The following is a 22,178-nucleotide window of genomic DNA, read 5'->3' as shown; positions in this document are numbered from 1 at the left end:
CGCCAAAATCATAGAAGTTGTGAATAGGCCTAGCTATTTTGTGATGACCATTTTGTGAAGAGTAAAATGTACCCGCAATCCTAATTCTTTCACAAAGGTATCAAGTTAGTCCTAATCTTTCAAAATACACGTCTATGTCATAATAGTTTTTTAAGTGGTTCATCTCAAATCCTAATTGTGCATGTGCTTCTCTGACCGTTTAACGTGACGGTTTGACTAATGCCACGTAACCCTGATCCCACCTGTCAGATTACCACATGGACTGTCATCTTTCAAAGAAACCGTTGCATCTACCGTTCTTTCAAAGAAATCGTGTCATGGTTGTCCTGGGATATAGAAAGAAGTGCAATCTAACACTGGGTTAAGAATTGGATGTGTATTCTAATCATGAACCCCAAATTCATATGCCAGAATGGCAATCAGCAGTATATCCGCATGTTCCCAACATGTCCAGATACATAATAATTTGCCTCGCAGAGTTTGAATGTACAAACACAAAATGCGAGATCATGAAAAATATAAATTCTATCAGATGGCTATAGGTATGATAATCGTTGCATTTAGAGAAGTCCTTCTACAATGACAGACATCTTTTCGAAAAAAAATTTAAATAATGAAGTTAATTTTAGAGATTGAAAGGTCCCAATTTTCTACTGTTCTTTCTCAAACCCACACAATGAGGTATGCACCAAAGCTGGACCTTGATGGAAAATATGCTTCAATTCATCACATGCCAAGGAAAAGGAAAAGACAATAACCATACACTTGATGCACTTGAGAAATTTTAGAATGGAACGAAAAGATTACATAACAGATTTCAAATGCTAATGCAGTTGCGGTTAGTTACCCCGAGCTGAGGCCGCGGGCGCCTCCCCTCCTCTGTGCCCCGCGCTGTTGATTCCCACCGAAATCCGGCCGGCGGCCGTTCTCTGGGGTGGGCAGCCACTGTGAGCCCCGAGGTTGCCGCACTGCTGTCGCCGAGGAAGTGAAGGGCCGCCGCCTTCGCCGTCGCGGCGGAGAACAGATCAAGAGGATGCAGAGAAGGATCGCCGACTTTCGTTGTCACCGAAGGTCACCGTGGTAGCCCCGCATGAGGCCGCCATGGAAGGCAGGGGAGAAGATGTTTCTGAAGGGGGTTGAAAGAAGAGGCGGCTATCACTAAGATCGGAAGGACCTGAAGAGAATGCCAATGGCCACCGCTCGTACGGAGCCCCCGCCGCCGACGGCCCGGGCGGCCCCGTCGTCGCCGCGGGATCGCGGCACTGGCGAAGAGCAGCGAGGGGTTCGTGTGCACTGCAGCCCCTCTCTCTCGGCCGCGCCGCCGGCCACGGCTATGTCGATCGAGCAGACGCGCGCCGCAGCTCAACTGTTCGACCAAATGTCGCAGCAATGCAAGTCTCACCGTGCTGCTATCGACGGCGGCCACCCTTCAAAGCCTCTCTCCGCGCAACAGCAAGTGCTCTGCTCCATCGTGTTGTCTACTGGTAATTGGTAACTCTCTCCATCAGTCTGTCCTGTCCATCCACCTTCCTGCCAATCCCCTCACTCTTAAAATTCTCCCTGATCTTCCTCATGTCTTCGGATTCATGCTTCCACCACCAATTCCTGTCCAGGCTAAACATTATTTGCTGACTTTTCCTCCCTTTCATTTGCAGGAATATCAACCACGGAACGCACAATGTGTTCAGCAACAAATCACTCGAGGTCTCCACTCCTCGGGATGATGAGATTCGTTAATCTTTCCAGATCTGTGGGTCATTTGCAGTGCCACTTATATTGCTTACAAGCGTGCCCACCAAGTGTTCACCAAAATGTCACAAAGCTAGTTCAACTGTTAGTGTTCCTTTGGTTTTATCTCCTTAAGCAAAGCCCGCTTAAGCATTAGTATTTTTTCAGCCAGTGCAAGTAAACTGATGTCAGATTTGCTGTATCATACAATTCCTTTGGTAGACTCAGGGAAGTCTGGCTTAAGGTCTCCTACAGCGAAGCAGTCAAACAACACTTGCAGCTGAAACTCGCAGAGCATCGTAACAATCCTGTCTTGAGGGAGCTGGATGAACAACGATCTCCCGAATCAAATGGCCCTACCCCTTCTGCATGCTGAAACATGTATGCTTCGTCTTGTTCCAATTTTATCATCCACATGGACTACTAATGGTAACAGTTTTTCACTCTCAAACTTTCCCCTAGTCTAGGTTACTTATTGTACCCAAGATCAAGAGTGGGCTACGGAAATAAGTGACTTGTTTCGACTTTCGGGGGAAGAGATGAGTTACACGGGCGGGCAAAATCGACGGCAGCCGGAAGGCTCGTGCTTTTTAAACAAAGAATTGAAGATGCTTATGCTTCAGCCAGGTAACAACGGAGGAACAGATGGAGAGGACCGATTCGCCAGGCAGACTGTGCAGCCCAGACACACAATGGAACGCTGACGCAAGTTTTTCTTGTTTATGGCGGCAACCCCTGCTCCGGCTCCTGCAATTGGCGCTCCATCGATCGGCTGCTCCATGGCCCCAATGCCAGTCTTCCACATGGAGGCCAAGCCATTCCGTATACATACACACACGCTCCTTATTACTGTGTATCACACCAAAATTAGCACTAAACCAAATTAAACCAGGTCAAACCCATAAGAGCAGAAGGCATAGTAGGCATAAAGATCTCCGCCGGCCATGGTTGGCCGTCGCCGTAAACGCCAACACCATAAGTATCTGGACACTAGCTTTGCCTTGCCTCCTATCTCCGCCTCACCCAGCTAGTTAACTCTTCCAGCTGACCGAGAGCCCAGAGCTTCTCCTACGCACAAATTAAGCTCAGCTCGATCACCGTTTGTTTACTCGGATCCTGAGCTCGGCCGGCGTCGCCATGGGTTCCGCCGCCAGCTGCTGCTGCGGCTCCGAGAAGGTCGAGCACGGGTACGCACACGCAACAAGATGATACCTCTTGCACACCTTCGAATTCAATCAACATTTCTCATCTTAAAGAGTAGTACTATTCTGGCAATATTACTGGAAATCATGGAAGTTTTTGTACATGTTTGTGTTTATATCCAGGTGCGTGAGCACGTCGTCGGTGGGCAACACAACGTGGAGGATATTCAGCTACAAGGAGCTCCACGCGGCCACGGGAGGGTTCAGCGAGGAGAACAAGCTGGGGGAAGGCGGCTTCGGGAGCGTGTACTGGGGCAAAACACCGGACGGGCTCCAGATCGCCGTGAAGAAGCTCAAGCCCAACACAAACACCTCCAAGGCCGAGATGGAGTTCGCCGTGGAGGTCGAGGTCCTGGCCCGCGTGCGCCACCGCAACCTCCTGGGCCTCCGGGGGTACTGCGCGGGCTCGGCCGCGGGGGCCGACCAGCGCATGATCGTCTACGACTACATGCCCAACCTCAGCCTGCTCTCCCACCTCCACGGCCAGTTCGCCGCCGACAACACCCTGGACTGGGCCCGCCGCATGCGGGTCATCATGGGCTCCGCCGAGGCCCTCGTGCACCTGCATCACGAGGCCTCCCCGGCTATCATCCACCGCGACATCAAGGCCAGTAACGTGCTCCTTGACTCTGACTTTGCGCCGCTTGTCGCTGACTTTGGGTTTGCTAAGCTTGTTCCTGACGGGGTCTCCCACATGACGACTCGGGTCAAGGGCACGTTGGGGTACCTGGCTCCCGAGTACGCCATGTGGGGGAAGGTCTCCGGGGCGTGCGACGTGTATAGCTTTGGGATACTGATGATCGAGCTCGTCTCCGGGAGAAAGCCCATTGAAAGGCTCCCGTCCGGGGCCAAGAGGACCATCACGGAGTGGGCCGAGCCCCTCATCGCGAGGGGCCGGCTCGGTGACCTCGTGGACCCGCGCCTCCGAGGCTCATTCGACGGAGCCCAGCTGGCGCAGGTGCTCGAGGCTGCCGCGCTCTGCGTGCAGGGAGAGCCCGAGCGGCGGCCCGACATGCGGGCTGTCGTCCGCATCCTCCGCGGCGAACCCGGGGACGATGCGGCGGGCAAGGGCGGGAATAATAAGCCGGTGAGGCTCGAGAGCGTCAAGTACGCCGACCACCTCATGGAGACGGAGGTCGACAGCGTCTACTCCGGCGAGGAGGACGAAAACGAGGAAGAGGAGGATGAAGAAGAAGACGCCATGGAGCAGAGCAGCGACGAGGTCGAGGAGTACTCGCTGATGATGGACGACCGGAGCAGCGCAAACTTCGGGGTGTTTGGCGCCATGCCAGTGCCGGCGCAGACCATGGTGCGTGACACCTACGTCAGGAGGTTTGGAGGGAATAATGCTGTCAAGATCTGATCAGGAGGAAAACTGTATTCTAGTGGTGTCACAATGCCAGATATGTTATATTGATTTCGTTGATGTAAACCTGTGCTTAGTTAATTTGGGAGAAGAAGAACTACGGCCGACTTGGTATGTTAAATTAATCCTTACTATATAGTTTGCTTTCTCTTCAGTCTCTTTTGTGATTTATGGAACTTTGGACGTCTTTGAAACGATGCTTGAAATGGTACTTGAACATCTACACAAACACTACATGTATGGTATGGGAAACACAAATTAAACATCTCCTTGTTGAACGAAAGCGTTCGAAGCTTCTAAATACTTGATGCATGCATCAGTGTACACATTTCATTTCTCAAACAGCTGGATTAAGATTGAAAAAATCTAGCTAGCTAGTTTACAATGCTGTTGCATGTGCTTCTTAAGAAGTGGAATTATATATTGGATGCAGAGTTACAAACGTTGTTGCTGCATGGATTGTGACTCGCGAGCTGGCTGTGTTTGCCTTGAATGTCTCGCTGATTTCGGATGTACCATTTGGCAGTAAGGCAGTGTGACGAGAAACCATGCATATACATACAGCTGCAGTTCAAGACAGTTTAGCTAGGTAAGCAAAGTGTCCCTTTTTCTTCAGACAAAAACGTTGTGCGCGCCATTTGGATCTTTCATGGCTATTCCAATTAACTAACCTTGATATGTTTCAGAATCGTGTGGCATCTTCGGGCCCATTATAAAATTAGAGATGGGCCGCCCGTGCCTGATGTTTACGTGAGGATCTACATATAACCGGTTCTTTGACGTTAGAATTTTTTTTAATTGTTGGTTTCACTGTCGCTCGTATACACATTTTCTGAAGAATCTTCAAAGACAGTTTAAAAAGTCTGATACAGTACACCACAACAGCATGCAGGGCAGGAGAGGATCGATGGTGATTTGATTAATTTACCAGTGAAAACGGAGCTGCCATAACTTAATCAACCGGCATGATTCGACGGTTGATCTATTCGTGGCCGGCGGCGGCTATACTGCTTGTACTCGCAGATCCAAAATATTACGACTTTACGAGCATATTAGTCTATAATACTGTTCCGGAACTTAGATCACTAGCGCGATGGAGCTAGCTCAACTCCAAGGGATTAACTATACTAATTAATCCCCTAACCGTATGTACATGATCGAATTAACGGTCGATCGATCGGTACAAGTACAAAGCCGACGGCGGTGATCGAGTATCAGAAGGATGGCACGACGCCGTAGCCGAAGTCGAGCATGTAGGAGGACGGCGGCACGGCGGCCTCGTTGATCTCATCGGAGTCGTCGTCGGCGCCGGGGCTGCTGCGCTTGGCGAAGCGGCCCTTGACGCGGGGGCGGGACTCGGCGTAGGCCTTCCTGGAGGCGTAGCGGATCGTCTTCTCGAACCGCCGGTTCTTGCGCTTCTCCCTGTACCGCGTCAGCCTCGCCTCCCTCTCCTCCCCCGTCGCCGCCGCCGGCACCACCATCCCCATGTTGTCCGCCGCCGCCGCAGCCGGCACCTGCAGCACGTTAATTGATTCGATTATCTGTGATCGTTTATGGATGCGTCCTAATTAATTAATCGATTGATTAGTTAAAGGTGGGGTTGTTGTTATTTGGTGCTTATTGCAGTACGTACGCAGTGGGTCGGAGGAGGCGGAGCCGCCGTGTACGGCATCGGCATGTTGTAGGGTGCTGGATATTGAAGCTCAGTTCGGGTGAAATCGAGCTCGAAGCTCCCCGCGGCGCCGCAGATTGGCGCCTCCGGAACCACGCCGGCCTCCGACGAAGAGCCCTGGAAAGACATATCAACTCAAAAGTGTCGGCCATCTCCAAATCTCGATGATTTACGCGAAAGCATGGAGAAGGAGATGTGTGAAGAAGGCAGGGCAACTGACGCTGTGCCCGAGGGAGTTGGTGGCCGCGGCGGCGGTGTAGGAGCCGTACGACGACGGCGGCGGCGGCTTGGCAGCGCCGATGCCGCAAGCAAAGTCCATCTCGACAACGGCGCCGGCGCTGGGGACAAGGCAGCTGTCGGCGTGGCCGTTGAACCGCGCGGCGAAGTCATGGACGCCCCCGCCTCCAAGGTAGGGGCCGTCGACGAGGTCGGAGAAGAGCAAGTCCAGCTTCACCCCCTTACCCGCCTCCACATTCAGGTTGATCAGAGCCAGATCCTCCTCCTCTTCCTCCTCCAGCTCCGGCGCCCGCATGGCCATGGCCGCGCCGTGGAAGCCGAGGATGGGGGAGATGGGGACGCGGACGTGGCGCTGGGCGAGCGGGTTGGCGCGGTGCACGTCGGCGTCGCAGGCGGCGCAGAGCACGGCCGCGTCCGCCTTGCACGTCACGGCCGCCGGGCTGGCCTCGCACACCTCGCACACCCACACGCGCTCGTGCGCGCGCCCCGCGTGCTCCGGCGCCGCGTCGCACACCCCGCAGAGGTACGAGGCGCAGGTCCGGCAGTGCACCGCCGCCGCCGCCGCCTCGCCCACGCAAGCCCCGCACCGGCGCCCGCCCACGCCCCAATACTTGCGCAGCTCCATCATGGCTTAGTCGTCCGTTGTCACGTCGGCGTCCTGACAGAGCTTCGTTTCGGCAGGCACTGCAGCAATGGCCGATCGAGAGCGCGTAATGGAGGAGGATTAGAGGAGAAGGCAGAGGAGGTAATAGTAGTGGGTGGGGGACGGTGACCCGGGACTTGGGCCACGTGGCGGAACGGGAGCCAAGCGAAATGAAATCGGGGCAAACGCAATGGGATTATTACAGGATAAAGAGGCACAGTGGGATCTCATTTTTGGAGGGGATTTGGGGATTTGTGGAAGACATCGGCGTCAGGCGCGTGCATCGATCGGCTCGATCTGCTGGGTGTTGGCTTTTCGGGGGAGCCAACCGATGGAATGCAAATGTGGGTTGTCAGCTTGGGACTGGCAATGATAATCCAGCACCCGTAGTAGCAATCCCGTGATCCTATCCTCATCTTCTCCTTTCGTCCCATCCTGGATTATAGTGCATTGTTACAGCGACGCAGGGACGGAGAGGGAGATTAAAGATGCACTATTTACAGCGACGTCGGGTCGGCGAGGCCCCTGTTTTCTTGGAAAGGGAAAAGCTTCAGGCCACTGCGTAGATTGATCCAGGCCGACATAATATCATTAGACGGGATAAAAATAGTGGTGTGGCTATATCTCAGTTGCTTGAAACTTAAATCTCACCTGACCTACACTAGTCGTTCGATTATATTTGGATACGTCTTACTCTTTTTTCCGTCGTTCCTTTCGGATTTTAAAGCAAAACACATATTCAATGGTTGAGTAATCAACTTATCTCTATATAAAAGTCAGGCCACTGAGGTATAGCAAAATCCAAAAACAATACCAGCTAGATATGTTGTCACGAGGTTCCGTACATGACTACACTGGTTAGAGGCATGAATAGTTTTGTACGAACATATGTTCGGCGTACTAATCTTGTGCATGTTATATGTTGATTCCTCCGTCCAACAAAAATATGTGTTAACTTTGACTGAATGCATCTATACACTAAGTCATGTTTAGATACATTTAACTTTTAACAAACTTGAGATATATTTTGTTGGACAGAGGGAGTAGTATAATTTTTTAATATACAGATGCTTCTGTAGTACTCTCTTTGTGAAGTACAGGACATATTGTTTTTTTCTACCAAGAGTTTACCAAGAAATACTTTATCATCCTGTAAATCCTACTTCCTCCGTTCCGTATTAAGTGACTTTTTATTACGTGTATATAGATTTTTTTTAGACATAAATACATTCATATTTAGGCAGATTTGAGTCACTTAGTGTGGGACGGAGGGAGTATGATATAAATCATAACCATATGTGCTTTACAATATGAATACAATGGTATCAATTTTATGTCACATAAGTTACACGTTGACTAATTTTTTGTTAAAGTTTTGGTAAAAATAATAATTTAAAATACATTATATTCCTCTGTATGGGCAATCATCTTTCTCAGACATCTTAAACTCCAATTCCTAAATGGCAAAAGCAGCTCTCTCACGCGCGTGCGCTTTGCCGAAACTTTTTGGACCAAAGAAAACAACCCCTGAACCATTTGGATGCTACATTACTCCTTATGGTATTATCACTCTAGCATAGATTGCCCTTTGAAGTCGAAATCTACCATAAATAAGGCGATCTTGGGTGCCCATAAACAAAAGATTTCCTGAAAGCAACAGCTCTACTCTCCTGGTGGCCGCTCACCACTGGCTTAGCTTCCTGCAACCTGCCCTACAATAGTTTCTAAAAGCTGGAAAGAGACAAAGATTGGCTTTATAGGCCGTATTGCATGACCACGCCGTCCATCCATCCATTGTTCTCTTTTACGAGATTAACCAACCTTGATCTGATCGTCTTGATTAACTAGACAGGGTTGATTCTACGCATGTAGAGAGCAATGTCCGAAATGCCCCAGGCCTTATCCAGACTGAAAGCGAGCGCACGGCTGCTTTGGAAACGGACAAAGCTTCCCTTTTCCCGTTTGGAAGCTGAGGAATGGAACGTGGGAGAATATGCCGTGCAAGGACGACAGATTGGGCTGTTTTGTAATTTCGTCGCAAAAATCGTGCGACTCGGCAAAGAAGCCTCTTCAATCAGGCCTGGACGTCGCAGTCCGGCCCATGATCCCAGACGTGGACGCGTCGACTCGCCACGGCCCAAGCCAGAAGCGTCAATTCACTTCCTGGCCTTGTCCGGGGTGACGAACCGGATGCCGTCATCTCGGGCCTCCGTCGGATCCTTTGCGGCCTCCCAGCCCATGTGGCCTGCATCGTAAACTCGGGCCATCGTCTCTCTCCCGGCCACACGGGATCCCGGGTCACCGGTGGGACCCGGTGGCAGCTCGTAGTATATGATTGGCTTATCCGCCAAACGTCTTGGAGGAGAACGGTCCCGCCTTCAGCGAGGAGTCAAGCTTTCTTCGCGTGATTTCGGCGTTGAAGGGGATTTTGGAGTATTGTTTTTATGATCGACTCATCGCTCTCGGAACTTTCCAGACGCTTTGGGCAGTGGTGGATCGACCATGAGTTTTGGTTACGCTGTATGTATCTTGTATTTGAAATCCTTGATGATACACACCTGATTAGACGTATTTTAGAAAGAAAAAAATTACAGGTTCACTGTTGACATCAAGATTAATTATGCCGCTCTCCAAAGTTCAAGCAGAAAATCGAGTACATCCTAAGTGATGATATAGTAATAGCACTTTCGCTATCGGATCGTCGATTGATTGATTAAATTTTTTCCTTGTAAAAACGTGCTTCTGTGAATAAATTTCGAGCGTCGAGTTAAAGAGACCTTGTCGGAGTCAGGGAAATAGCCAAATAGGTTTTGGGTTCCATGGCCGGACGCCGAACAGCAGCAACTTCCTAACGCTACAAGTCGCTGTCAGCCGGGGCATGGCAACATTTGGACTGAAACCACATGTACCAGAAATGCACACCATATGAGAACTGTCAACTGAGCCTTTCAAAGTATATAAACCAGATGATCATTCATACTTTCATAGCTCCTGATATGCATGAAGAGGATCATACCACCTCCAAGGGGAAAAGCAAGTAGGATTACCATCTAAGCATACCTGGTACCAGATGAAGGAGCCAGCACATGGAGCATGAGATGGAACAGACGATCATGGTAGCAGCAGCACCAAACAATCAAGTTTGCACACAGACCCAGAAACGATATAAACCATTAAATCTGGAGTGACAAATACCAATCTAGAATTGAGAAATTTAGACCGGCACCAGTCCAACGAGGTAAACACTAGATTGGGTCTTGCAGAAGCAGCAGTACATACAAAAAGCAAGCATATAAGAGCTGCATAGGACAACATGGTAACACTAAATTACTAATATCACCACGTGACAAACTACTGCTCCCGTATATTGGACATTGTGGGCTTAGTACTATCATATAGCCCCACATGCCAAGTCTGTATTTTCTGCCGCCTCCACTGGTCATATATGGATCTTGATAGCATTGCTTCAGTTGCCTGATAAAATTTAGGGAAAATTAGTTTACCATCGTATAGCTTCAACAGACAAGAAAAATAGTTTGCAATAGCAAACAACTTTGAGTTGTGTTTCTGCATAACTTTTGGGTGCCAGAATCTGGAAGCGTGCTAGCGCAGCACCAGTGTGTTGCAACGGGGAAGAAAATAATGCTACATATTCAAAGTATTATTATATGCTGCTATTTGTGCCGAATTAAACCATCTATAACTTGCCCTCCTCTCAATGTCAAATTTAATATGGGCTGGCAACAAGATGACGAACCGCCGCTATAGGATGGCATCTTTATACGAGTAAAGATCAGAAAAATTCCCAACAGCCTTGTCTATATTTAAAAGCTTGATATCTTCAATCTTCTAATAATATTCCCAACAAGCATAAGCGAGAAAATTTAAAATGTGCTTTTAGGTGTTCAAAACATTATCTCCTTCTTCGTAAAGTATATAGATATGGTGTTCTACCAAAGACAGTGATTGGCATCCTGTTGTATTCTGACATATAAACCTAGATGATTTTGGTGAAGCGACTGGCCTAGTCATTCACTTCTGCAAAACAGTGTTTGCTCATATGAACAACTCAGAATCTGTGGCCAACTCCATCACTAAACACAACGAACTGCTCCCCATCTAACTTCCCACAGTTATACCTAGGACTGCCTCTATTGCCAACACGTCTTCTAACGTCAGCTTTCCAACCATTAATCTCCAGATGCCATACGTATCTAGCAAGTTGGCAAGCTAAGCTGCTCTCTAAAGGCGGCCGCCTAGTTCTAATCTCTTCAGCCCTCAACTCCGTTTTCACTTACCACATGTCCTCATTGTGCCTCATGAAAAAAGTGATCAGGGCTATCACACAATTCATACAGCCTTTTCCTAAACAGCAAAAGATACTATACCAGCACCGGGTCCAAATGTCTTATTGGCAGGAAAAACATTTGCAAACCAAAAGAATTTGGTGGTCCTGACATTGAAAATTTCGAGGTTCAAAACAACTGTGCTAATGAAATTCACCATCAAAGTGCTTCAATGACAACCTCCTCATGTGGTTATCCTGTTTCAAATAGCAGTACCCCTCACCCTCCAAAAGGGACGCTGCTCAGTCCTGCATAGGCAAGATTATTAACCAACACAGCAACACCTCACGCCCTTCAGCAAGCCTTTTTTGTCGATAGATGGCTGCACTCCGTTCCTATACAGCTGCCTTCCACAACCTATACTCCCAGTCCACAAACAACAAAGTTCTTGTCTCATTGGTTTTGCAGAATGACATGGTCTCTAAAGAGTCTAAATTGCGGAACCACCTCACTAATGCGCTATAGCTGCAGAACTTTTCGACATGCCTTCCCAGTTGCAAAGATCGAATTATGGGGTGGCATTTAAGTTCTTCTTTTATTGAGGTGTCAGAACATAAAAGATTGACACTGTTTAAAATTAAACCTCAAAGATAGCAACTAACAAAAAGTAAATATCCAATATAGTAACATGAATGGAAACAAATGACGACTAACACATAAATTAATGTTACCACTACTAGCACACAGGAACCATGTAGACAACGTCAACTAATGGATTGTCAGGATGTTTTGACATAAAAATTTCAATTGGAAATAAGCGTATGCACATGGTAAACATTGTAAGGAAGATGAAATATTAGCATAACGCACGCTGGAAACTAGGCCAAAATTGGAAAAATCAACAAGGGGGCAAACCTTGGTGGGTCATTCTTTTGGATCACATATTTCCTTCATCACTGGAAATTTAGGAGGCCAAACCATCATAAAGGGAATGACAAGAAACAAGTGTCTATCCTCTGTTGTCACCTCATAAACTTTCTTTGCCACCTTCTGTTTATTATCAAACAGGTAGAGGACCTTACCCATCTCCAAGAAAATTATCTCAGAATTGACCCCAACTGGATGTATCGTAATAGAATCATCCTTCAACATGCAAGTTGGTATCATGTGTTTAACACATATCTCATGCAAACAAATGGTATCCACAAGGAGCCAGTTGGGGACACCATTGTCATCCATCGTGTGGAGCCAGATGAATCCCAGATCCACCTCTTCTGGGAGGTTAACTAGTGCCAAAGACGAGGACACAAGATCTAGCACGACTAGCTTATAAATGCCGTCCACAGAGGCCACATTGTAGATCTTAGCGTCACCAAGCAAATCAGGAGATAGCAGATTAAGTTTGGGGATTTCGCTTACTGCCGAAGATCTGATGGCCCAGACACCGTCTTGCAACGCATACACATGGAAGACAGTCTGCTGCTTTTTATGCCCTGTTGCCAAATATAAGCAAGACAGGCCGTCACCGTTGCTGTCACCGTATGGGAGGATCTCAGCACGGGAGTGGAGATCATAGTATAATATGGAGCCGTCATGGAACATGGATGCTGGTCTCCGGGAGCGGTGGGAGAATGGACATGTCTCTCTGAGGGTACAGGGGGCAGTGCACCATTCTCATGGCGTGCTGGTGGTTCACCCCGGGCCGGGAGCTGGTGATTAGGACGCCATTGCAGCAACTCGCCACGAACCTGTCGCGGTCCAAGGTGTCCAGATCGAAGCTGCCGCGGCGAACGACGGCGGCGAGCTCAGGGGGCTGAGGCAGCGGCACGAACCGTATATGTTTAGGGGCCCTCGTGAATATGTAGAAGCCGAGGAGCCGGGGCGGGCGGAGGCCGCGGAAGCGGCGGAGGAAGGCGGGATCGGAGGCGTGGCCGTACCAGCGCTTGCAGACGAGCGCGGCGCGGACGAGGCTGGTGGGGAAGGCGACGCGGACGAGGATCTCGATGAGGAGATCGTCGTCGTCGAGCACGGCCGAGATGGCCGCGGCGGCGCCACCTTGCGCTCCATCTCCGCCTCTAGTTGTGTTTGTTTGGGGAGATTCAGATGGATCGCCTCGGAAGCAAACGGAGAGTTTGAGAATTTGTGGGGGAGAAACAGAAGGGGGTTTTAGGGTACGTATCCAAATCTATCTCAAATTCTCAATAGGTCTTCGTATCCAAGTCCAGGTGTACTTTAACAGAAATTCAAGACAGAATTTATTTATTTTGGGGAGAGATTTGAAGCTAAGAAAAGTTAATAAACGAGTTGACAGCAGTCGTAAGGGCATTCATTAAATAAATCAACAGAGAAGTAGGGCAGTAGGGCCAAGACAAGAATAGACATTGTGTTTTTGCTCAATAGTGCTCAAGATATATCTACGGGGGCCTTGTTCAGATTGGCTGAAAATTGTCATTCTACATCTACACAAAAACTAGCTAAACTCGTGAAAATCTCTCATGCCAATATAGCAAGTTATGTTATGTAGAAAAGAGATCTACCTACTGCTCTAAAGTTTAAGAAAGACAAACTCCTGAACCAATGGTGTCTCCCCAATCAACTTGAGAGCTTCCTTCTCAGGCTCCTCGTCGACACCAATGGCCATTATGGCCTGCTTTCCTGGAGCAATCCTTCCCACGCTCATAAAATTCACATTTGTATTCATCTTCCCCAGAATCGATCCCACCTTGCCAATGATGCCCGGCTGGTCGACTTGGCGGCACAGTATTAGGTTGCCCTCAAGGCTAACATCCACACTGAATGGCCCGACAAGGGTGAGATGCGGGGCGCCATCCTTAACCTTCCCCTCCACTCTGATGTCACCGTCGTCGGATAGTGCGCCGGCAAACTTGGACTCCACATTGGAAAGCTGGACCTGGATGGAGTTTATGGGGATCTCTGGTGAACCATCAAGGAGAATTCTCTCCTCAATTATGCGAAGTCCTCTCTGCCTGGCGACATAGTCCGCATTGACAATGTTAACAAATGCACTCGAAATGGGTTCAACGATGCCTTTGGTAATCATAGCACGAAGAATCATTGTGTCCAAGTCATCTGGATCCCTAGCAGATGAATAAACGACCTTGACTCCCTTAATCCCACTTCCACCAGCCACGAGTTGCACGGCAAGCCGACCCAACTTCTCAGCAAGGACAACATACGGGGCTAACTCAGATAAAACCTGTAGGGAGAGATGAACTGTTTAAACACAAGGGAATTGCTCATCATGCTGTAAATGTAATTACTAGTCCTTGGTAATGGAAGTACCTCAGGAAGGACCATTGGGGCATTAACAGCAGTAGCAGCCAGTTCACCTTTCAATGCACCAATTACAGCCTCCGCAATCTCAAGGGCGACACCTTCCTGTCAACACGCAGCACACAAAGTTATGAGGATAAGCTAGTAAGATGTGATATGGATTTTGTTGCAAAACAAACAGCGGACCTGTGCTTCTGTTGTGCTAGCTCCAAGGTGCGGTGTGACAGTGACATTTTCATGGTGTACTAACTTACTGTCTTTCGGCGGTGGCTCTTCAAAAAAGACATCAAGCGCCGCCTGAACATATGGCAAAGCGGTCAGGAAAAGGGCTGATTTTGCAGCAAAAAGAATTACTGTTTATGCTAAATAACAAACTGAACAGAGAATAATGATATCAACAGATTATGACAGCTGTTTGGAAGCAATATTCCCTATCAACATCTGGATGAATGGCCTTGACAAATTACTACCTGTGCAACAGTCCCGTTATCGAGTGCTCTCAGCAATGCTTCTTCATCAACCACTCCACCCCTTGCGACATTAATAATCCTAACTCCTTTTGTCATTTTTGCAAAAGTCTCATCATTGAAAAGTTTTGTTGTTGATGGTGTAAGAGGCATATGCAGCGATATGAAGTCTGCACTAGAAATGGCCTCTTCAAATGATACAAGATCTACACCAATAGCCCGGGCTCTATCAATGGGAGCATATGGGTCATGAGCAATGATATCCATCCCAAGTCCCTTTGCACGTCGAGCTACTTCTGAGCCAACCTTTCCAAAGCCCATAATAGCTAGTGTCTTCCCAACCAAGGACACGCCAACATATTTGCTGCGCTGCCATTTGCCTGAATATGCACAAAGCAAATGAGTACACTAAATTAGTACATGTGTAGTGCTTGCAGCTCAATGAGTTTTGCCACTGCTTTTAAGCATTTCGAACCGGTAAAAAGTTTCTGCACAAGCATGCCATGTTGCTAAATGTTCTGAACCCAACACCAAGTCTTTTCTTGCTCACAATGACCTACTTTACGCAAATTCACTCCTGAATTTTACTGTAATAATGTGAAATGATATGCCAGAAACCTATTCCATACTACTCGTACATTCCATAGAGCTACAGCGAAATTATTAGATACAGAGCACAAGACATGACCAAGTGTTGATATTTTAAAAAGCATTCTCTGATTGAACTAGAAGATACGAGTAACATATATACATGCTGAAATTTCAAAATAACATTTGGTAATGCCTATTGTGGGACAACCTGCATTTGCTTGCATGGTTTCGTTCTGCAATGGAACAGAACCGGGGAGTACTTACTCCCTGGGAATCGGAAAATCAGCAGATAACATGCGGATACAGTACTTAGTGAACAATGTGCATCGATGGAAAGTGCATGTGATCGAGCAAATTGCCTCATCCATTTCTGCAAGCTGTGCTGCTGCGGCGAGAACAACCTAGCGGCATAGGCATGCCACTCGTTCGGAGAAACGTGGGCCTTACCGGCCTTGAGCGACGCGTCGGCCTGCGCGACGTTGCGCGCCATGGCGGCGAGGAGCGCGATGGCGTGCTCGGCGGCGGCGACGGTGTTGGCGGTGGGGGCGTTGACGACGAGGCACCCGGCCTCGGTGGCGGCCTGGAGGTCGACGTTGTCGATGCCGACGCCCGCCCGGCCCACGACCCGGAGCCGGCCGCGCGCCGCCTCGAACACCTCCCGCGTGACCCGCGTCGCGCTGCGCACCACCAGCGCGTCCACCAGCGACACCTTGGCGCGGAGCTCCTCCGCCGTGAGCTCGTAAGCGCAGTCCACGTTCGCGAACGACCGCAGCAGCTCCAGCCCCGCGGCGCCCAGCTTCTCCGTCACCAGCACCGTCGGCCTTCCCCCCGCCGCCGCCGCCCTAGCCGCCCCGACCCTCGCCCTGGCCGGCCCCGCGGGCGCCGACGGAGAAGGGGGCACGGAAGCCATGGACCGTAGGCGCCCGCCGCGGTGGGGAGCGAAGGCGCGCGGAGTCAGGGCGGTTCCGGCGGCGGGGTCGTGGGGGCTTGCTGCCGCGGGCTGCGCCGCCGCGGAGAGCAGGTGGCGGAGCGGCGTCGCCAAGGCCATGGCGCTGCGGTGCAGCGTGGCTGGTCCGCCGTGTGATTGGATTGGGGACGCGGTGGTGGAGTGGAATTTTCGGAATCTGGCTCGTTTGTTTGCTCTTCCGGCGTGCTTCTTCGGCCGGCGGACGATGGGAGGCGCGTGTTCGCTCCAGCCAAAGCTGCTCTCGCTGTTTTTTGGAGGGCTCTTATCTGTTGACTGTTTCAAAAAAAAAATACAGAAATGTCTGCACAGCAGCATTTCAGCGAGCTCTGCAATAATTTGAAACAGTATTGCCTCCCTTTTTTTTGCGTGGCGTATGAACTCCGTTAATCAATGTTTTTTATATGAGCAAGATCATAATTATAAATAAACATTTTCATGTGAACATTTTAATAACATCAACTATATGTGACACCCAATCGATTTAAATGTTTTGTTGGTCAAAGTCTTGTCTTAGCCAATCAAAACATGCCTTAAAAAGTAACCCTAGGTTCTTTAGAGAAAAAATATATCGGAATCTCACTTTTCGTCTTAATCATTTTGTTGGTGGGTTTTCATCTTACATTTGGGCACATTGTTGTGATAGTCTTTGTGTGCGGGAAATAGATGATAATCCCATATTTTTTGTGTTCGTTAGTGTGGTTTGAGGTCCAACTCTTTTAATTTACGGTTCTCATCTTTCATGATGGTCGCTGTTTTGGTGCGGTGATCCTTTGAGGGCTCGATGCTTTTTATAAAGTCAACTTTCATTCTCCGTGCCTACACTGCACATCTGGGCCAGAAATAGCAACACCCAACAAAAAAACAAGAGCTCATATGGGCCCATTTTTTGCTTAGATCTGGGCCAGACAAGCACCTTACCTACACGGGTAACACCCCCTACCGAGCCAAACCGGGCACGACTTGAAATACCTGCCGCCAGACAAAGAAAAGAGAACTTCCCCCAAAAGAGACCACATATACAGAAAGCTTCACTAAAAAAAAAATCGCGGCATATGCAATGCAGCACAAACTTTTTCTGATGAACGCGGTGTCATGTCTCGATCGATCTAGGGGCGGCGACGGTTTTGAGCGACGACGTATTACTTACGTGCATACATGTGTTTAAAGTGTCGCCGCTTCGTCGAGTATAGCCCCGCCTGGCCGCGCGACACTTACGTAGATGCAACGTTTGCAAATGATTCCTTGTGCAATTTTGGATGCATCGTCAGATCGGGCCCCTCGTCACGTATACCACGATTACGTAATCCTCGTCGGCCCTGCTTTTTATGGACAGATTCAGTTCACTCAAGTTCGAGCCAGATAGTACTAGTACCCCGTAATAGACAAAACGTTAGTCAAGGATATTTCAGTACTCTCCCGATTTACATTAATTGTCTTTAATTGTCTTAAATTTGTCTAAATATGAATGTATTTATGCCTAAAATGTGTGTAGATACATGTAATATTTCGACAATTAATTAGGATCAGAGAGACTAACTATGTTTATGATTGTCTTGTCTGGAATACTCGGGAGGTTTAGTAAAATTTCAGCAAGCAAACAAAGGGCTGGTTTGATTATTATTTTTTGCTCGAAGAAAACATGCCAGCGGTTTCTGTACAACTGATATATACTTCTCGGAACCTCTGACGACTGACAGGTTTATCAATCAATCTAGCTTATCCTGGCAACAAAATAATCAGTTTAGGTAGTGCTCCCTTGATTGGCACACGCTATTAGTAGCACTAAACATGTACCTTATCCTCTGTAATCAAACACACAAGCCAGTGATCGATCCAAGCTAGTAGCAACCTGTCGTTATTCGCTCGCTATATACGTGTCAGACAGACTTACCCCACGCGGCACGTGCGGCACTGTCGCCATCAGGAAGGAAAGGCCACCGCTGCTTCTTCTTCCCACTTGACACGCAAGTACGCAACTAAACTAGAATTAATCAGCAGAGCAGTACACTCTTCCTGAAGAAAACAACTACTCTCTCAACGTCGCGGAGCTCTCTCTGCAGTAGCAGATTTTCGGAAAGAATCCAGTATGATCCAGGTCAGCCAGCTCCTACTATAGAAATCGAGGAGAGTTTTGTGCGGACATGATCTGATCGCACGACCCACTGTGTATGCAAACAGCCAGGCAAGCTGCCTGCCAGAGGGCGCGGCACGCACTGACACGCCTGAAGCTAAATTGCTGGTAAATTATTAGGGCGTCAATTACAGCTCTACAGTTCTTCAGTCGAGGATCTGTGTAGCCATTTGGGGGCTCCTCCGCCTGTTGGTAAAAAACTAAAAATGCAATTTCCAGAGTTTCTAAATAAAGGGGGAAATGAAAATTAGTGGAAGTACATGGCCTGCCACGAGTGGTTTTTATTGCTCCGTGATATCGTCGCACGGGCGGCCCTACCCACCATCCCACGCCGCCAATCAAACCACCCTCTCCCATCACCCGTCCTCCCACTAGTGGCACAACAAAGCAAGCAAGGTGTGTGTGGTATCTGGCTCACGTACGTACACGTCTCCATCGGCGCCATGATCAGCCACCTTCCCCAATCGGAAGAAAAAAAGGGGCGTACACACACTCGGCAGTGGCCTAGAAGAGGTAGAGAAGAAGAAACGGGTTTCGTTCTAGCCGCTAAAAGCTGGTGCTTCATTATTATTTTTCCTCGGCGAACCATTTCCATTCTCCACAGGGCAGCAGGAGAGAGGAGGAGATACATTGATCGAGGATGCTATTACGCCCAAAACGGATGGGGATGGGAAAGAACTCTAGATTGGAATGCGTCGTGGGGTGAGGAGAAGAGAAAGCGAGAGGAAGACGACAGAGACACCACCCGCAGATCGCTGTCGTCGTTTGTGGCGGTTGGGAAGGTCGATCAAGCCATCGTCGTCGAGGGGTGCTGCTAAATACGGAGTAAGACCGATTTCCGTGTGACCATCGTGGGCGGGCCGGGAATAAAGCGAATTTTAGGTGTATTCCGCGTTGCGCGAAAAGGATCCTCCATATGAGTGAGTATATGGAACGAGAATGTCCCTGGGGTTTCTTCTTTTGCCGATGCCGTTGACGTCGAGCTCACTTCGCTTCGCTTTACTTTACTCCCACTTCACAGTTGAACTCACTCGCCCCTTCCGTTCCGTTCTCTCTCGCATCTCCGAAAGCAAAAGCTAGCCTACGAATAAGAAGTCGCTGATGAACGTGCGTGAAAAGATCTCCAGAGGAGGAGGAGGAGAAAAATGGAGTCGGAAAAGTCTCTTTTGCCCCTAGCAGCTGGACTAGTAGGTGTAATCATTTCTGTTTTACATCCACGCTTCCTCTGCTCTGCTGCACGCCCTGCTCTGACATGGGGGTAGTGAACCTGAAAGGACAGCCGCTCAGCAGCTCCGACGGCTGACAGATTGGGCCCGCGTGGCAGGCCTGCCGCCCGTGCGATCTGAGAGCCTTCAATGAGCCTGCTTGTCAACTTGCTGATGACAGGTGGCTCCGAGGGGACGTGCCACCGCCGACGGATGGGCCCCTGGGAAAAGCTCCGATGACGTGAAGTGCCACCGACAGGTGGGGTCAGAATTCAGGCGTAGAGGACCTGGGCGTTGCAGGGGGCGAGCCCGACGAACTCGGCGGGGCCCTTGACCACCTCCCACTCCACCCTCTCGTCCTCCGCCGCGCCGCCGCCGAGGACGCCGGGGTCGCCGTAGACCGTCCCGACGGCGACGTCGAGCCCGGCGCCGACCACGTAAATCCTCCGCCTCCCGCCGCCGCCGCGGCAGTCCTCGCCGGCGACGACGTGCGGGCGGCGCACCTCCTGCGGCACCCCGCCGCCGGCCACCATCCGCCACTCGTCCCTCGCCTCGTCGTACCGCTTCATCCTCCACTCGCCGTACTCCGCCACGATGTACATCCGGCCGCCGGAGACCGCGCAGGAACCCGTCCACCCTTCCCGCATCCCGCGGGCCATCTCCTTCCACTCGTCCGCCGCCGCGTCGTACACCGCGCCCCGGGGCGCGCGCTCGAACGGCCACGCCCAGCCTTCCGTCACGTACAGCTTCCCCCCGGCAGCCGCCGCGTCGTACCTCGCCACGGCCGCGCCGCCGCGATGCGCGGCGGGAGCCCAGATGCCTTGCTCCGGGTCGAACACCTCCGCCTCGCCGTCTTCCCCGGCGACAACCACTCGCCCTCCTACCTCCCCTGCTGCCATGTACCCTCTCGCCGTCCGCATCCCCGCCGCCTCGGTCCACCCGTTCGTCGCCGCGCTGTACACGGCCACGCTCCCCACCGCCTTCTCCTCCCCTGCTTCTTCTTCCGCCACGACGCCCCCAATCACGTAGATTTCGCCGCGGGATGGGATCCCGACCACGGCGAAGGACCCGGCCGCGGCCGCCGCGGCGCCGCGGGGGACGGGCGGGAGGAGGAGCCAGCGGCGGGAGTAGGGGTCGAGCGCCTGGCACTGGAGGCGGCGGGAGGCGGGGTCGAAGGCGAAGGCGAAGAGGAAGGGCAGCGAGAAGGACGGCGGGGAGGGCGGCGGCTTGGAGCCCGGCGTAGTGCTGTCGGTGAGGAAGCGGTTCCAGTTGGAGGAGACGGTGCGGAAGAGGCGGTGGTAGAGGAAGGGCAGGTGGAGGAGGCACTTCTCCGCCACCTCCTCCGGCAGCCCCGGGATGAGCTCCATCACCTCCTCCTCCTCGCCGCCGGTGCCCAGCACCTGCTGCTTGCTCACGGACGGCGAGAAGCCCATGGTGCCGCCTGGACGGAGACGGAGCCGTCGCACGAGGGAGCTCGAGTTCTCGTGGTCGGATTTGGTGCGCGATGTGGAAATTTTTTGGGGGAGCTTGGTTTGGGATTTTGGAAGAGGTGGGGAAGGGAGGCAGGGGAGCGGTGACGAATTTATAGAGCGGGTCTCTGAGTCTGGGGAGTGGGCAGCGAGCGGCTGTGTGTGGCTTTGCCCTGGCTTCGATCGCCTCGACTCCAAAGTCTCAAAGTGGCCTGTGGGATTCAGGATTTCGGATCTGGTGTACACATAGATTTACACGAGGTGCTGTACTGTGCGCACAGCTCTGTAGCCGTCTGATCGAGCTCCGGCGCCCAGATCAGATCCAGACTGCACCGTACGGCTACGGAGTAATGGTACACGCCCATCGTGCGACAGAAGATGCTCGCGATGCACAATTCCTCTGATGAAGGATTTAATTTCTGGATTTCTTTTTGTTTCTCTGGGATGGGAGTATTCTGGAATTCCTGAAAAACTGTAGCCGTTCGCTATACAGGCGCTGTCAGGCACTGTTCCGAATTATTGGTATCGTGGAAACCGTACCGCGATCTTTCTGTCGCAGTATCGTTCGCGCTACACAATGACTGTACAAACGCCCCATACGTGATCTCACTGCTCACCGTACGTCGTTTACCAGTTGATCACCTGCTATCAGAGTGGGGACTCCACTTTCACGAGCAGAGAGGGCAGCGTTCCCAGAAACGACCGGCTTTCCGATCAACATGACTTGCGTTTGCACCATGTACTAAAACCGAGGGCCAGCCTGAGTTCAGACAAAATAAACCAGACAGCCAGAGCCGGCCAAGGTGAACAGAGCAGGCAGGTAGCGTGGCGATGGAAGGATCGATCGGCTGGTTTACGTGTCGGGCACGGGTGGAGCACCGTCGCGCCGACTTCTCCAATACCGAGGCAAACAGGGCGAG

General features: G+C 50.6%; 5 protein-coding genes across 9 annotated transcripts; 1 reads left to right on the top strand and 4 right to left on the bottom strand.

The window, feature by feature from the left end:
• The first annotated feature begins 798 nt into the window (after positions 1 to 798).
• LOC100846485 (PTI1-like tyrosine-protein kinase At3g15890) lies at positions 799 to 4,454 on the top strand. Of its 4 annotated transcripts, none has more exons than XM_024457034.1 (4): positions 799 to 1,484; positions 1,656 to 1,833; positions 1,951 to 2,915; positions 3,054 to 4,454. In XM_024457034.1, the coding sequence occupies exons 3-4, from the start codon at positions 2,866 to 2,868 to the stop codon at positions 4,291 to 4,293; spliced, it is 1,290 nt and encodes a 429-aa protein (XP_024312802.1). In that variant the 5' UTR covers positions 799 to 1,484; positions 1,656 to 1,833; positions 1,951 to 2,865; the 3' UTR covers positions 4,294 to 4,454. The 4 variants fall into 4 exon arrangements, with proteins under 4 accessions (XP_024312802.1, XP_003563351.1, XP_014756643.1 ...); XM_003563303.4 differs by having other exon boundaries at positions 1,656 to 2,109; positions 2,196 to 2,915; XM_014901157.2 differs by having other exon boundaries at positions 1,656 to 2,109; positions 2,191 to 2,915.
• Positions 4,455 to 5,183: 729 nt separating this feature from the next.
• Positions 5,184 to 7,266, bottom strand: LOC100823423 (zinc finger protein CONSTANS-LIKE 3). Its single transcript, XM_003560336.4, has 3 exons — positions 6,189 to 7,266; positions 5,930 to 6,085; positions 5,184 to 5,810 (listed from the first exon to the last, which is right to left on the bottom strand). The coding sequence occupies exons 1-3, from the start codon at positions 6,831 to 6,833 to the stop codon at positions 5,511 to 5,513; spliced, it is 1,101 nt and encodes a 366-aa protein (XP_003560384.2). The 5' UTR covers positions 6,834 to 7,266; the 3' UTR covers positions 5,184 to 5,510.
• Positions 7,267 to 9,962: 2,696 nt separating this feature from the next.
• On the bottom strand, positions 9,963 to 16,733 carry LOC100823115 (D-3-phosphoglycerate dehydrogenase 3, chloroplastic). Of its 2 annotated transcripts, XM_014897554.2 has the most exons (6): positions 15,934 to 16,733; positions 14,899 to 15,275; positions 14,615 to 14,725; positions 14,438 to 14,533; positions 13,672 to 14,351; positions 9,963 to 10,322 (listed from the first exon to the last, which is right to left on the bottom strand). In XM_014897554.2, the coding sequence occupies exons 1-5, from the start codon at positions 16,532 to 16,534 to the stop codon at positions 13,680 to 13,682; spliced, it is 1,857 nt and encodes a 618-aa protein (XP_014753040.1). In that variant the 5' UTR covers positions 16,535 to 16,733; the 3' UTR covers positions 9,963 to 10,322; positions 13,672 to 13,679. The 2 variants fall into 2 exon arrangements, with proteins under 2 accessions (XP_014753040.1, XP_003560383.1); XM_003560335.4 differs by lacking the exon at positions 9,963 to 10,322 and having other exon boundaries at positions 13,447 to 14,351; positions 15,934 to 16,732.
• On the bottom strand, positions 12,059 to 13,516 carry LOC106865622. The gene is made up of 3 exons (XM_014896022.1): positions 13,444 to 13,516; positions 12,883 to 13,246; positions 12,059 to 12,779 (listed from the first exon to the last, which is right to left on the bottom strand). Exons 1-3 carry the CDS (start codon positions 13,514 to 13,516, stop codon positions 12,059 to 12,061), a joined length of 1,158 nt encoding a protein of 385 aa, XP_014751508.1.
• A 2,928-nt stretch (positions 16,734 to 19,661) lies between the features above and the next one.
• LOC100820981 (F-box protein AFR) lies at positions 19,662 to 21,476 on the bottom strand. The gene has a single exon (XM_003563305.4). The coding sequence runs from the start codon at positions 21,220 to 21,222 to the stop codon at positions 20,062 to 20,064; it is 1,161 nt and encodes a 386-aa protein (XP_003563353.1). The 5' UTR covers positions 21,223 to 21,476; the 3' UTR covers positions 19,662 to 20,061.
• Between the last annotated feature and the right edge of the window lie 702 nt (positions 21,477 to 22,178).

The sequence above is a fragment of the Brachypodium distachyon genome, chromosome 1 (genome assembly GCF_000005505.3).
Source record: "Brachypodium distachyon strain Bd21 chromosome 1, Brachypodium_distachyon_v3.0, whole genome shotgun sequence".
Classification (NCBI taxonomy): domain Eukaryota; kingdom Viridiplantae; phylum Streptophyta; class Magnoliopsida; order Poales; family Poaceae; genus Brachypodium; species Brachypodium distachyon.
Note: the sequence above shows the minus strand (reverse complement) of the source record. Positions and strands in the feature narration are given on the sequence as shown.